Here is a 15,919-nt window from a genome sequence, read left to right as displayed (position 1 = left end):
AATAGTATTTAGTATAAAAGTAGGTACTGTAGAGTAGATCCTCATGCATTTGCAGAGCTCAGCCAAGCGCAATACTATTGGCTTGCTACCGCACATGTAACACTGGGAACGGACCGATACCCCATTTTCCAACACTTCCAGGTAGCGAATATTTGATTATGCAAGGATCCCGGTCCTTCAAGCCAAGTACAGGGTAAGTCCTTATCTGTGCTCTCGCAGCAATTAGACTTGCATATAAACAAGTTTTAAACCCATTATAAGTAGTCATATCCATAAGTTCAGTTTTACAGCAACAAGAAATATCTGGAGTCGAGATGTGGGTATCAATTGCTTCATTCAGATCATCCATACTTATCTCAATGATATTAGACTTAGGGATGATAAATTATAGTCATATGCAGCTTAGGAATGTGCACCATACTGTTACAGATACAACCGTAAGCAATAGGGAGGGTCAGATGTGTGATTATGGGTCAATTCTGGATCGGTTATGTATTCAATTATGGACTTGATTACAACGCCCATGACCGACACTGAATGAATGGTTTCAGCGGAAGGCTTCTGAAGAAGTCCAGCGCATGGTTGAAGGCATAATCGGCCCATAATCGCATAACTGACTCCGTAAATGACAAATTTATGAATTACTTGAATACAAGTATGCGATAGCAGAGCAAGATGGGATCTTTCCCAAGGAGAATAATCTCAAAGCGCTCTGTTGTCTCCATGAGTATCTTATCAGTGCTCTACAAAGCAGAGGAACGGCGGTGTGGTAAGACAGATGCGCCAGACGCGTGAAAGGTCCATGGGATATCTATATGGATAATAGAACTCCACGCAGGTTTTCGCAGAATCGCACTTCAAAACGGAACTGATGATGCATCAGTGTTGCTTGAATCATGGTGCATGCGACTGCCGTTTAGAGCTTTTCCGAACCATGAGGACCTCATTACCTTGCTGAAAAGCAAGGTCAACCCACAGTCATAAAGTTTCCTTTTCCGTCGTCTGCCAAAAGCAATTAAGTACAAATAGGTGGCTGTGCTCAATCCAGCAGTCCTCTTCCTACTCTCGCATCTGCCAAAACCAAACAAATACAATGTAGCCGTGCAGCATGTCAAGACTCAGTACTCAGTACTCAGCCATTTACCATCTCGACTCTATGCACCTGCAGCACTAGCTTCAAAAAGTCGCCTCGCACATTGAATATTGAACGTTTGAACCTGAACATCTGGGGAATTGCTTAAGAATTGGATCGTGAGCGACTAATACCTTCTCCATATTTTCCCTTGCTGATGCTCATGCGTCGCACTTTATAGTCTGTTCCACTTACGAGGACTAGTACTACTCGCTGTGCTGTCCTAGCACAATTAACACTGCATCTGTCCTTCTTGCCATCAACAAGAAGCACACTTTCTAACTTCGTCTCTGGACACTTGCAGAGGGAAAGTCTCCCTTTGGCATCCCATGCTCAATACACGAGAACATTGTACCCAACAAGATCATTATCACGTATATCAGCCCACAAGACAAGGATGGTACAAGCTTGTAAAAGGACCACAAGGTGATAGTCAAGGTACTAAAGGAGCTCATCCAGGGGGAAAATACAGGAAAATGTGAGGCAGAGTGGAAACTGAATGCTTTTCTGGCAGAGGGAATAGCCAAGGATGACCAGGACCGGAGCTAGGTGTGATCGCCTGGACCACCTATCTCATAAGCCTATATGGGAATGAGCTTGCCCATCTACTGTTCATGGTCCCGATGAAGCTTTCAGCCGCCATCGATATATTATATTCAGGTTTGCGCATGATGCACGCAGTCCAATATGATACTGGTGAGTACATCTGTTAGTGCTCTATGCCATTGATCCTATCGTTCACTAGATTCTGCTATTCTCTCCTCCCACTTGCACGTATCCACCACACCATGACAAAATCAACATCAACCCCGACCCAACGACCCATCCCCACGACCCTCCTTCAGTCGGACATTCCCTTCCGATATTGCGTCATCCCCTACCACTCAACGACATCTACCTGTTCCCGCTGCGCTGGTCTTTCAATGGCTAGTAACATGCGTTGTTGGAAAGTAGAAGAGGACGTTGCCTCCTGTCTGGTGCGAGGAGGGAGTGAGTATGCCTGGAGACTGCGAAATATGACCCCACCCCATCCTGGTGTGTAGGTGTCCGAGTTTTGGCTGGAGACAATGGATCGTCTTCCGGCAAGCAAGACGTCTGCGCCTAGAATGTATTCAAAACCGGTGAACACACCCACGGAAACTTCACATAGGGTAGGGACGGCAGGTAGTCTTAGGAGGGACTGGTTTTACCTCGACGCCATGTATTGACGTCGGCAAGCGAGAGCATGGCGTCGGGGTATTGCTGTGGATACAAGGAGTATAGGGCTAGGGTAAACTGGACATAGTACGCAGTCGCACGATGTCGACTGTCTTCGTTACTGATTGAGATCCTTTGCATCTAGCTGTTATTGTACACCTGCACCCAGCCTCTCCCTGGATGACGACTTTTGCGGACATGACGTATCGACATCTGGCGAAGAGCACGGTGTCGTGACACCGGTCGGAATTTTGGAATAGATTATGGGTCTGAGTTCAGGGACTCTTATTAGAGATGGTTTGGCACTATGCAGTGTGGATTTTTCAATGTACAAATGATCTGCGAGGTATACGACTGGTATATCGGTGTTCAAAGAAGCAGATGTGCCATGCAAACACTTTGTAACATATTGGTATGACTTACGTAGATCAACCCAACGAGGAATTGTCGCTTTCAGTGTTTCCTTACATGTTTTGAGTCGGGAGCATTGCCAATGAAAAGGTCGACTCGAAAGAGACAGCAATAGGGTTCAAGGACAAGATTCAGCAAGGTCGTACTCGCCTCGGCACGCAGCAGGCACTTGTTCTCAAATGCCATCGTACCGTTCTTGGCGGTCATGACCTCCATTTTGCTTCTAAACACATCCATTCATAAAGACGTTGACACTGTGATTCAGAATCCTGTTACAGTCTCTCAACAAGACAAGGCTATTCAGGAGAAGCGAGCGGAGACCGAGACACGAACCATGCAGGATGAGACCTCAACTGCAATCTCTGAAGCATCAATCAAGGCATCGACGGTTTGCCCTCGTGTGTTCTCTATCTTGCCGAAATGCTGAAACCAACCTGTAGATATCCTTGACATTCGAACATCCTGATGTAGCCCGGATTGCTCGGTTCTTCTATCCTCAGGGGCAAAATGCAAGCTGGCAGCAGAGCGCATTTTGCTGTTCATTTAAGTGCTTCCACAAAATTCATCTGCCAATTTCAGGTAACCCATCTCAGTCATCTGAATGAAAGAAATGCACGAAAAACCTTACCACTATGTAGATACAAGTGTATTGTCCATGGATAAGCAGATTTCACAAAACCAGCAAGGTCCCACATGCCCCGGCATGCGGCGGGCACTTGTATATATAGATCACTTCAATGCATTAAGAATAATATCCGATGACTAAGCAAGTCATCGAGGCGGATGCTCCATTCCAAATACGTTCGGCCATCGAGGACGGGATCAACACAAGCGTAAAGTTCAGCCATTTTATAAAGAGTAAAGCTTTTCAAATATATACTGATTGTTTCCACTTGGGGCAGTTTGTGTTATCATACGAGTAGTATATTTGTCTGTCGGTGCGGGTTATACAGGGAACACTAGAAAGGTCGCTATATCTTATACCACAAGGAATAGACAGAATTTTTTTACAGGTGATTGAAATTAAAATAGAAAGCCAACAAGGAGGTTGATTAACAAGTAGAATAATTGAATGCATTGGTAGGCGAAGCATGTAGAGTGGATATAAATAATGAACGAGAACTAACGTTGAACCACTGGCATGGCTGGGAAAAAGTCTTTAGATTTCCACTAGACACCCACATGAAGAACTGGGATGGAAGAAGACGTCATAGGAAGCAGGAGGGTACTAATATGACGGGCAAAAGTCATCTGGTAGATTGTGAGAAAATTTTTGTCAGACATATCAAGATTCAGGATGATATTGTGGCCCCAAAATTTAATTCCATGTGGCAGTCGGCATTGCGCAAACGGATCATGATGTTCAATGTTTCAACACAGCCAGACTTATAACCGTCATGTAACCCTCAACACACTCGTCATCTTCCTTATGCAAGGGGGGCGATTTATCACCCAGCGATTAGCTGACTTCGATGTACTAAAAATAGATCATGATGACTAAGAAGGTCATCGAGCCCGATGCTCCATTCCAATACATTCGGCCATCGAGGACAGATCAAGCAAGCTCAAGTTCCACCTTTTTATAAGCAGTAAAGGTTTGGATATATGCTGCTAGTTTTAACATATTTGCATCGATCGGTGCCGGTTGTTTCAATGAAAACTAGAAAGTTCTTTATATCTAAAAGACGAGGAAAGAAGTGGGACATACTGGGAAGACAAACTTCGCATTTTGGAGGATCTAAATCACATGCCATCCCGCTAGAGATGAGAATACGCAAATTTTATGTAAAATTTCTGCCAAGATCGACCTCCGAAAACGTTACCCTTATCATGCGCATTCAGGTTTCCCTCAAGTTCTCATTTGTCCAGTGTGACAGTGGGAATAGCAGGAAATGTTTTGCATGCCGATTGAAATGAAAATGAAAAGTGAAAAGAGGAGGCCGATTAAAGGCACAGAATAATTGAATGCAAAGGTAGGCCAAGTGTTGTAGAGTGTATACAAATAATGAACGAGAGCTAACATTGAAACGCTGGCAAAGGATGGCTGCCTAGCATCTGTGGAATCGCGCTTGACTCCGAAACGGCGGAACTGGAATGGAACATGGTCTCAGACTCCCAAGGGAGGTACTAAGATTCAGGGCGAAAGGCATCTTGTAGATTGGGAGAAAACTTATTTCAGAAGAATCAAGATTAGGGATGCACATCATTTTGTGGGAAACATGAGAAACTCTTGTGGCTGACTCCGCAACTTCGAATCGTCCATTCCCACGGTGATCATTTCTTTTCACTAACCAGCATGTTACAAGAACTACACCACTCCGTGAATGCAGCCAACCTTAGTGAGTGTCTTCTTCAAGTCCACAGCAGGCAGACACGTGGAAAACTTGCTTTATTCATGCTTCTGACATATTTTCTTGGAACAGCGGGTTACGGAGCAGCGAAAAAGGCCGAAACCAGGGAATGGCTCAAGAACAGCAGAGCTCGTTGGATGAAAAGGGTGGTCGCAAGGAGGAGCCTTTACAACGGAGAAGGGGCAACTCTTGTCCTCCCCGACAGTTAAAGCCTCGGCAGAAAGTCTGGTCGAAGTCTCCTCTTCCCAACATTCGCCTGGAAGGCCAGCATTCCTGCCTGACTCGATTTTGAAGATGTGCCAGCTCCTGAGTGATCAAGTGACGCAATGAGGTTGGAAGAAATATCCAACCTGCGCATTCTGACCGGAATGGCAACGAATAAGTTGCCCTGTCTACCAGCTCCCAATCATCGATGTCAACCAGTTAACAAGCATTCATGTACCAGACATTCATGGGGGCTGGCAAAGTCTGCCTTCAATAGACCCAAACCTCCTAGCATCTGGTCAACAAGGTGATTTCTGCCGTCTCCCAGAAAGGAAGCGGTCTCGGTCTGAGACCTCTTCCTCTATGCACAATGTGTTGAAGAAAGCGAAAATTGATCCACGTTTCTCCTTTTCTCCGACCGGAATCCTCTTACCAGAGGTTTGGGTTCCTCGAACAAATTCCTGTGTCACCTTTGAATACTTTCCGCTTGTGTCCAATGTAGGTTAACCAACCACTTTCTTGTCTCATTGCCTGATTAAAATCTAGCCTGAAGAGCAAGGAAAGCTTGCACTTTTCGAAGCTTGCTACAGGATCCCAACCTGGCTGGATCCAGTCATCCTGTCGATGAAATTCAACGAGGCGTTCGAAAATCCTTCTCAGACAATGATGGCTTTCAAGAACGCTAACTTTCACCTATATGATACTCGGGCCTATCCACTGGATTGGTCTTTGAGGTCTCTATCAGAAATCGGTGATATTGACCAAGTTCACGTCTTGGAAGGTGTAGGTTTTCTTTTTCATCGAAAAATGTATCCTAATGTGGACTGTAGGGCATTGATGCTCACGTAAGAACAGTATGACCATCAAGATGTCTCTATGATGGAGGGATTGAAGAAGGGGGTCGCATTTTCAACTTTCTCTCTCTGCCTGGTCATGATTCTCCCATCAACCACCCTTTACATTCGTAAGCTGGCATTTTTTCCTAAGGTTTTTCTAGTGCACTTTAACTTCATTAGTATCTTGTCGAGCCACATCTGTGCCTTCGACAATACATCTGATCCGGCCGATGAAATTTATAAAAGAGAATATCCGGCCTCGGCGACGAGCTTCTGGTTTGTGGCAAGGAAAGGGGCTACCACCGAGGTTGGGACAGACAGTCTTGGCATCGCTACTGTCATCGAAGTCCTTTGTGGGTGCCAGATGTGGTATGTTTTCCGACATTGAGAGCCCCAAGAAGTTGAGGTCCGGGGTGAATGGGAACCTGGATTTATTCCGGACGCCGAATTCTGGACTGCAGAGATTGTCCTGCTTGAACCAGGTTCTGTGTTGTATGTCATGCCTTATCTCTCTTGAAATGTGCTGACACAGATGCAGCTACATGCGTCCCAACACTCATCATGCAGTGGTTACCCTGGAGAACTCCATCGTAAAAGGTCACCATTTCTACTCCACGGTCACATTATCGAGAACTGTCTGGGGCTGGGTTCATACCTGTATGTTCGGAGACATGGGAGGTCTTCCATTCTTCGAACTACAGCACATTCTCCTTCGGATGATGATTTACCTTGGTGTTCTGGTTGGTGACGAAGGGCCCGAATGTAAGTAAAAATATGGTGACTCTCCTTTTTGGCCTAACATTTCACAGGCAAAGACTCCCACTTCCCGGGGCTAAATAATCGTGGCATGCTGAATTTTATTGCATTGGGAAACTTTTGTTTATTTCTCCCTGCCTTCAATTCTGGCCCTTTCAAGCGCAATGAGGAGGTCACAGTCACCCGTAAGGCAATCAGGGCCTATCTTTCCATCATCCAGCGGCTAAGGGACCGTCACTGTTTACTCCTCCTCGACGAACATACCTTCATCAATTTGCACCCGTTGTCTGCGGTCAGGCAGTTGGACATTGCTGACTTTGCCAGAACATCTGCTGTTCAATTTGCTCATTCACTCATCCTAGAGGGCAGGAGGGCATTTGGCTTGACAGCCTCCATGTTTGAACTGACCGTCAGGGAATGCTTGCCAATTTTCTTGAACATCGACCCAAACTTCTTCAAGATTGACGAGCGTCGGAGGGAAAGCTTGCTACTTACAAGGAGAACTTTTTGGTACAGGAACAGTCAGCGGAAGTTGGTAAGTTGATATTCTGGCCTCAAATTCTTCCTCTGATCAATTTGTCAACCAAGATGTGCATGTGGTGAGTGACATAAAGTTCGCTCTGTGAGGACAAATGGGTGGTCCTGGTTGAAAAAAATATGTCTTCGTGCCTAAAGATTGCTACATATTGAATCATTAATAAATATCTTGTGTTTTCCATGTTGAGCCTGCCGCCGACCTCTGAAGCATTTGGTAGGGGGTCTTGCTAAGCTTTCCTCCTGTGAGTGGAGAAAAATTTGCATCACATTGTGACATTAGAGATCACTCAGTGGCAATAGTAAAAGTTCAATTTACACTTTCACGGTCGGCATTTAAAAGAGCCTTTAATCTGCATTCGGCTGTAGTATGACATCATTGTTGCCATCTCATCTCCGTCGCCGACTTTGACTCTCCTAATGCATCTTCGAGAAGAAACGCTAGACAATCGCTACCCACATTGTCTGCTGTTATGGGTGTCATAGGCAGCCGTGGCATTGCGCTGAACACAGGAAAACTGGCATCTATCTGTCGAACCTCACTGCTCACAACAAATAGGCTTCCTCATCTAAAGCATCCCTCAACAACTTGTCGGCACCCAACCTATGGTTTTACAGAATAAGCAGACAGTGGTCCAAGGACTTCTATCTGATCTTTTACACACGAGCACTGCCAGACCCTCCCAATATTACATGTAGTATGTCTTTGGGGCACCTGTAGACCAATTTAGTTTCTAATGCTTTCTGTTACAGCAATCGTTGATGCAGATTCTGGAGATCTTACACCGTGGACCTTGACAGACTCTCATGTCAGAAATCCTTTACAAGTGAAGGCAAACGGATGTGGGTGCGCTATTTTTCAGCTATGGTCATATTGTGATGATACATCTGGTAATGTGTCCATTATTTACGCCTGCTGCACTCTTGCGAACATATCCATTTTTGTGTAATTCCCCCCTATCAGACTAATTTTATCTAGGTCAAACCAATTCCGCAGATCTTGTGCAGCTTTTGTGTGAGGTCCACCAGCGGAAGTAGAACAACAACAGCCCCAAAATTCCCCAAGCGAAACTGAACAGGACCCTATTGACCTGTGGGCCAGGGTAAAGTCCAAAAATCAGAAACGCTCCTATAAAGAATACAGTCCTACAGGCAGTCAAGTTAGGTCAATCAGTATTCAAATGTAGATGACACACCCCCAATATAAACAAGCAAAAGGCAAGCTATGTGCTATAGCCATATTGTCAAACCTACCGGAGGCATCTCGGAACCTGTTCATGAGTTGACACTAAGATAAGTTTGTCAATGGGCAAAAGTGGATAACAAATTGGACGAACCGCCTCCACGTATGATACTTGCAAGACTTCTTGGTTCTTCCTTTGCAGTAAAAAGGCAGACATGATGCTTCCGAGAGAAGCAACTACAGAGAAATACAGGAATGTTTTGATCCAAGACGTATTAGGCCCGGCATCTACGGATTGTATGGCGAAGATGCCAATGTCTAATGCCACCAACACTGTAGACTTCGGCAAGTGTTAAGTTCTATCAGAACATGTGGCCTGGACCACTTACATAGACAGTAAGGTCGGAACAGGTCTTTTGAACACCTGTAGAGAAAATTTTCCATGCTCGGCATGAGACAATCCCATCACATGCCATGAATTCAATCTCCTGTCGGTGTCTTCGTGGTGCATGAAATAACAGCAGACTGACGAAACGAAACATTCGAGATTCTGCCCCGAGTTTTTCGTGGTGATAGATTGAGACGCCTCGGTCCATTCAAACGGCTGGCTCACCATGAAAGTTGGCGAATTTTTCTTCACCTGTGAGAAGAATATTAGTATTGTATTAAAGTGAATGGGCGGGCTTACAAAAATGTTTCATTAAGATAAACATGATGCGATGTTGTCCCAGTGCTTTTGGGATATCACTAATATTGGAGGGCAAGAGTTCTAGCATAGTTTTTAACTCATCTGGCCCGTAAGACGCTGTCGACGTTGGGGAAACCAAACCATCTGGCCTACATTTACTTCTGTGCAAAAGTATATAGCTTTATGTACTAACCTCCAATACCATGGAGGATCATATCCCTCAGTTCCTCTAGAACATATTGTGTTGTACATGAGACCGAAGGGAACAAAGATCGGTGATGCCTGGGATAAGACCAGATGAGATACAACAAATGTGAAAGATACTCAAATACCAATACTGTGCTTTGACTGTGTACGCTTGGATGTCATTTAATACTTGAAGTGTAAAGCACAAAGAAAAACAATACCAATATGAGCCTCCGATGTGATGCCCTTCATGTTGTGCCACATCCTTTCTGATGGCTTGACGTCTTCAAGCCAAAATATAACCCTACTTCGATGGTAGGCAAGATAATATTTGCAGAGCTGAGTACCTGAACCATCAGGAACAATATCGAGCACCAGGTCAACATCTTCAGCGCGAAACATTGGCTGGGGATGGCATGGAGTGTTAAGCAGGGAAAGAAGGCTTTGCAAGAAGTTATCGACGCTTTTTAATGTTTGTGGGTGTTGGATATTCATGTCGGTAACAACCGTCCAATGCTAGTCCTGTGACTCAGGGTCTACATGTTCGAAGAGGGGAACTCACGACTTGTTTAAGAATGTAATAGCGTGCGCCTTTGGGATGTACATAACTCCTCCAAGGAGTCGAGGAAGGTCTGGAAACTTTAACTTTGTTGAGAAGCTGTATTGAATACAATTCACGAACCTGGCGTAGGAGAGCTTTCCCCTTGGTATATTATTGTATTCAATATCGTGTAGTAACCTGAACATCGCGCATAAGGAAGACGCCAATACGTGGTGGAGAACACTTTACATTTTAACTCCTCGTTTATACCTGAGGTACTGTGTAGGAAGGATTGGAATTAACGTTGGGTGTGAAGTGAAATGAACAGACATTGGAATATCTGGCTTATGCGGTTCCGAAAACAAAATTTTCACCTGTGTATTAGTATTTGCAGCAGATGATTATATCATCAGAACTGACCACTTCGATGACCGGAAATGTCTGCGGCGAAATTAAATGTCCGAGAGGGTGTAACGGGAGCTCCTTTTTAGGATGTCACGTCATGGAATACATAAGCAAGAGAGCATCGAGCTCGAGTTCAGTGTCTACGGGAAATGAAGAGATTCATTATTACACAACGTATGTCCTTTTTATTTCTGGACATCTTTTTCATTTTCATATGTTCTTCCCTGAAGGACTGAAGCACAATTTTTACTCAGTGCCATTGAAAGATGTAGCGCAGAATAAGGAATGTTGGGCGCTTCAAAGTACGATTTGGATATCACTGTGTACGAGCAAGGCCCTTAAGTTATCCTTACGTTGAACCCTCCACTTCTTTACCCTGCTTCAGGTCGGTTTCCGAGGTGCTTTGTGATCACGGAACAGGTATATTTAAAATTGAGTGAGATCAGTGAACGGATGCGCTCACTTTGTCCTTTTTCGCCGTTTCAAAGAGTCAAATATTTTCTTCAACGATCTTTTTGGCATCTTCAGATACCGCCGTAGCTTCCTCCTACAAGTGGATACCTTTCAACTTCAGAGAACATAGCTGTTAAAACGTAGGACTGACTCGTAAATGAGGAAGGGAGTGGTCTCGGAGCGTTCCAGCCAGCAAATTGGTCCAACGTCCAAGCCCATTTCTATTGTTTTCCTTGAATGTGGAGACAGTGTATGATGAAAGATTTTTAATGATTGGGAATTGTTTTGGGAAAGATGTTCGAAAGAAGTTTAAGCAGGCGCATTTGGCACAGATTTGTGCGGAACTGGCCAGAACAATATCGTATGTGTTAAAGATATCGGTGTCAAGATTCACTAAGCGAAGGGGATTGCAACGGCACCACTGCCTGACAAAAGTACTCACACTTGTTAAACTCAATTGATTGATTTCCCATATTGATGTACAAAAGCTTATCTTTCAGACAAATGATGCAGGGAAGTCAAATGGCGAGTGCAGTACTTTCAGCTGCCCCATTTGTTGACAGGAATGCTCTCTCCGAGGTATTAGCCCTCTTAAATCGTTACGATTCTCAAGTGGCGAAGATATTGTCAGATTTGGAGTTAAATTGGGATGATCTTTCTGAGCATGTGGCTAAGACTCTACCGTCTTTCGAAGTCCCTGGAAGAGAGCAATCATTATTGGATGTGACGTCCGAAAGATGATCGGGACAAAGAAATGTCCATTGGTCCTTGCCTGCCGGACTGGTAATTAAGTCAAGCTAAGACCCTCCAAATGTTGGGTATTTTTGGATATTCAAATATGGGAGTCATTTCTGAAGCTAGGTAGACATCTGTTTTCACATACAACATTGTGGCATGTATTGTCAACCTGCGTTTTCCTTCCCACTTGTAGAATTGAAATGCACCCCATATGGAACCTGTCATGCATGGAATCTAGGTGAAGCCCGTCTGTCAAAGTCAAAAAGGATACATTGTCAAGGCTGCCCTGCATGCATGAGTTGGTATTCTCTACCACCGCTTCTCTGTCGAATCTTCTACCAAGTTCTATGTAATGGCGCTCCGCCCCCAAGTGGATGAGATGATGATAATGTCACGTTTAACGTGTCCTAAGGCTCTCTTGCGCTGTATGCTACTACGTGGGTGTATCTAAGTGTATGTTTTCCATAAACATTTTTATAGAGCTATACCGACCATCTTTACCCCTATAGATACAGGCAACCGCACCAGAATATTTCAATGCGGCTCAATACTTAATCTACAGATCAATAGAATGGAAAGATTTTCAAGAGTATAATATTCACTGTGCATGTACAAAGCAGATATATCTAATACATCTCTACTATGTACTCTCCCCTCTGACGTAAGGAACATTGGCGGCAAGCGTTGTGCTAGAACGTGAATGGAAGGTTTACTTGCGTATCGAGCTCAATTTCGACATATCATCTAGCATAGCATAAGTACAGGTTACTTGTCGCAAGATGCCAGCTCACATTGGGACTCATAAAGCACAAGAGCAGAAGGGAAGGTAAACGAAAGGATAACAGAAAAACATACCTGCCAACCAACTCACTAGTTGACTAGTAACCAAAGCCTCGGAGAGCGAAACAAGTCATGCTGTTCCTGCGGTAGGCAAGATCAACATTAACTCTACAAGGAGAGATGTGATACGCACCAAGACCGTCCCATCCGGCCTTATCACGAGACTAGGGTTGACTGCTGTCACAATAACCTGCACATGGTATCAGTAAGCTGAGAAAACGGGAAAGGATGTTCAATTGCGCACCTCGTTACCAACGTCTCCCGCTATCTGTTACCCTAAGCTCTTTAGGTATTCCATGGATCCATGCAACTCCCAAGGTCCAGCCCAAGTTTGTGTAGCAGAAGTAAATAGCAGATATATGAAGATGGGCAGAGAGAAGAGAGGGGAGACTCCTGCATAGCTCCGGATTTGAGATGTTAAAATAATGTCGTCCAATATCAATGAGGGTCGCGTGATGAGATCCTACAGATATCTTATGTAGCAGATAGCTTGGAAGAATAGTAAAATGGAGTTACCAAAGTACCACACTGTACCGATGGGAGGACAATGAAGGGACAGCATGGAAGAAGTGAGAGTTGAAGAGCAATGATTAAAATGAAAAACTGCGACAAGTTCAATGTACACGTGACCCTATGGCATGATTACACAGACCACTTCTATTTTGGGAACATACTTGATGCTCTTGACTCGAAATTGTTGTTTCGCCTTTTGTACATCCTCAGCTATATAATCCTAGCTCTTGACTAACACTCTCCTGGACTTAGACTGACATATTTATATCAATTTGATGTTTATAGATGTATAATGGTATAGGCTGTCAGTGCACACAAAATCCCCTATACCCTCTACATGAATGTGAAATTGCTGATGACCAATGGCCGAGACACAGCCAGGATCCTTTGCCAGGTAATACTTGCATAGCCTATATCTGAAGTGCACCGAAACGGACACTGGACCGTAAAAAGGATGCCAATCTGAAACAAATTGGGAAAGATGGCAATCAAAGATATACATTTATAACCACAGAGGATTCAAAATTTGAATAACGGGGAAGTTTCTGGGGTCATATTACTGTATATAGTAGCAGTAAGCACATACAAATACCAGTTATTGCGGTAACTGGAGCATACCAGTCTTGTATTCCATATTTTTGACTGCTTAGCTCAGTAAAAAGCTACATAAGATGCAAGAACTGGGAAAAGCTGACTAAATATGAGCAAAGCCGATGATGAGCCTAAACTTCCATGGCAACGGCAAAAACCAAAACTCTAGAGGAGTTCACGGCAAATGGCGCGTAGCGGCAATAAAGGCTTTGTTGTTGTGCGAGTGTTTCGGTGCACCTCCATGCGATGAATTCCTCAAGAACGCAAGTATACACTGCGACTTTTCAGTCAGCGAAGTAGTACCCTTAACGATCGAGTACTAGAAAACGTTGGCTGTAAGCCGGGAAGGGTCTCGATAGACGAGAAGGAACAGAATCCGGTATAACTGGGAATACCGGCAAACCGTGAATGAAGTGACGGCAATTTAAGTAGTAAAAGCCATGGGCGATGTTGACGGAATTAGAGAAAATGCCGTCAAAGAGAAATACCGTTGGCAAGATAACAAATACCGTGACGGCAAGAGATGAAGACTGTAGTCGAGAAATGAGAAACTGGCGGTAAAACAAAGATAAGACTGGCTGGCGATGATATGAGGGGGAACTAGTGACGGCAAAACGACGGCTGGGACTGGGCTGGACTGAAACTGAAACTATACTGAGGTTAACGACGGCAAAACGAAACTGATACTAATCCTGAGTCTACACGGAGACTATCCTATACTGAAACTGACGGCAAGATACCAAATACCGTGACTGATGATCCTATACTGAAGCTGTTGACCGAAATTCCGTGACAGATGCTGCTGGCAGCAATAACGATCCTAATCTGAGTCCGCACGGGGACGTAACGATCCTGAACTGAACTGGGTAAAACGATGGCGACGTAGAAGGTGAAAACTGATGAAAACGATGCTGGCTGGTGAAAGTGAAACGATGCTGGCAGATTAAAAGATAAAAGCGAGTTGTGGACACCAAATTCCGTGTATTGGCGCAATATGAGCGTACACCAATACCGTTAGAAGAAAAGCCGTGACAGAGAGTATAACTTGGAGTGACTATGTTGTTATTGTCTATCTCCTAGCAAGTACAAGCGATAACGGTGGTCGATAACATGGATGATGGCTAGTGTCCAGTAACTTCTTTTTAGCAACTCCCTATTTTCCGTGATGTATACTAGCTTTTATACTACGAGTCCGGAATAAATTTAGAATACTTGAAGCAAGTCCTTAGTAAGTCTGTAGTACATAGATTAGTAAGAAATGATACAAAACACATGCTCCCAGAGTTCTAAAGTAACAGCACCCACACGGTTTTACTGTGTACTGTGGTTCGAAAGTAACAGCACCCATATGGCTTTTCCGCATATAGATGAAGTGATTAGCAAGAATGCCACCGATCTCCGGAATTTTGAGCTGCTGTGTTGCTGCGGCAAAGTACATTGAAGCAAGTGTACTGAAGTAGATGCTTGCAGCAATCTCTTGGTGGTATAACAGCCTTAGTAAAGACTGAGGAAAGGTCACGGCATTAGAGCTAATGCCATGGAATTGCTATTTGAGCTGCGGAATTATGGCTGTGCTGCAGAATTGCGGCTGTGCTAGGCAATCAGATGGGATTCTAAATCTGTGAGATTGACAATCAGGTGCCTGGCGGAATTAATGAAAGGGGCACGTAATTGATGTGGGGTACAAGTGGGGAAGGACAAGTAGCAGCATTAAGCAATATTGCCGGGATTGAAACAGTAGGTTTGTGTGGTGGCTGGGGAATTAAATATCTGGTAAAATCTGCGAATTCTGAGCATACAGAGCCTGGAGGCTCATCACCGAGTGGCTGCAACACTAATCATGTGTAATAGTTTAGGCCAGGACTCTGACCTTCAATGATGCATGGGCTTCTATTGAACAACATTGAATGAATATCTCTGGTAATCACACTGGGAAGATGGAGATTTTTGACTCGAACCTGAGCTTTGAACACAACTGTAACATTTTAGGAACATTGTTTGGGGACTGACTAACTTTGCATCTAGGAGGATCTAGTTCTCCGACAATTCAGAAGAAGCTTCGATCATGCATCAAGTAAATCATACCATAATTTTACACTAAGTACTTGCATTTAGCATGCATGTGGCAGTAAAATTTTTAGGTACATACCTGCTGCTTATGCTTGCTACCTTCCACTGTCAGAATGCCTGAGAAAGATAGTGAATCAAGGGCAAAGAATGGCTAGCAAATGTCTGACCTTCACCAGCAACATCACCTAGAAGTTTGTGTGTCATAGAAGGCTTTGGGTAGTCATATGCATTGAACAAAACATGGGCTATTGCTATTCAAAATTTGAGGGCTCTTGTCTGATGAACATGCT

The 15,919-nt window shown here is 44.2% G+C and overlaps 2 protein-coding genes across 2 annotated transcripts; one reads left to right on the top strand and one right to left on the bottom strand.

Annotated features, from left to right (window-relative positions):
- Nucleotides 1–5,658: 5,658 nt before the first annotated feature.
- EV420DRAFT_1648410 (uncharacterized protein) lies at nucleotides 5,659–7,490 on the top strand (the record flags this gene model as incomplete). The annotated part of the gene is made up of 8 exons (XM_060478158.1): nucleotides 5,659–5,793; nucleotides 5,842–6,078; nucleotides 6,151–6,259; nucleotides 6,293–6,484; nucleotides 6,533–6,623; nucleotides 6,670–6,893; nucleotides 6,941–7,422; nucleotides 7,476–7,490. The coding sequence occupies 8 exons, from the start codon at nucleotides 5,659–5,661 to the stop codon at nucleotides 7,488–7,490; spliced, it is 1,485 nt and encodes a 494-aa protein (XP_060325413.1).
- A 1,060-nt stretch (nucleotides 7,491–8,550) lies between these two features.
- Nucleotides 8,551–9,544, bottom strand: EV420DRAFT_1484326 (uncharacterized protein; the record flags this gene model as incomplete). The annotated part of the gene is made up of 7 exons (XM_060470062.1): nucleotides 8,551–8,567; nucleotides 8,676–8,709; nucleotides 8,759–8,944; nucleotides 8,994–9,028; nucleotides 9,218–9,244; nucleotides 9,293–9,453; nucleotides 9,486–9,544. 7 exons carry the CDS (start codon nucleotides 9,542–9,544, stop codon nucleotides 8,551–8,553), a joined length of 519 nt encoding a protein of 172 aa, XP_060325412.1.
- Nucleotides 9,545–15,919: the final 6,375 nt, after the last annotated feature.

This window comes from Desarmillaria tabescens, assembly GCF_030435595.1.
Source record: "Desarmillaria tabescens strain CCBAS 213 chromosome Unknown EV420scaffold_50, whole genome shotgun sequence".
Lineage (NCBI taxonomy): Eukaryota > Fungi > Basidiomycota > Agaricomycetes > Agaricales > Physalacriaceae > Desarmillaria > Desarmillaria tabescens.
Note: the sequence above shows the minus strand (reverse complement) of the source record. Positions and strands in the feature narration are given on the sequence as shown.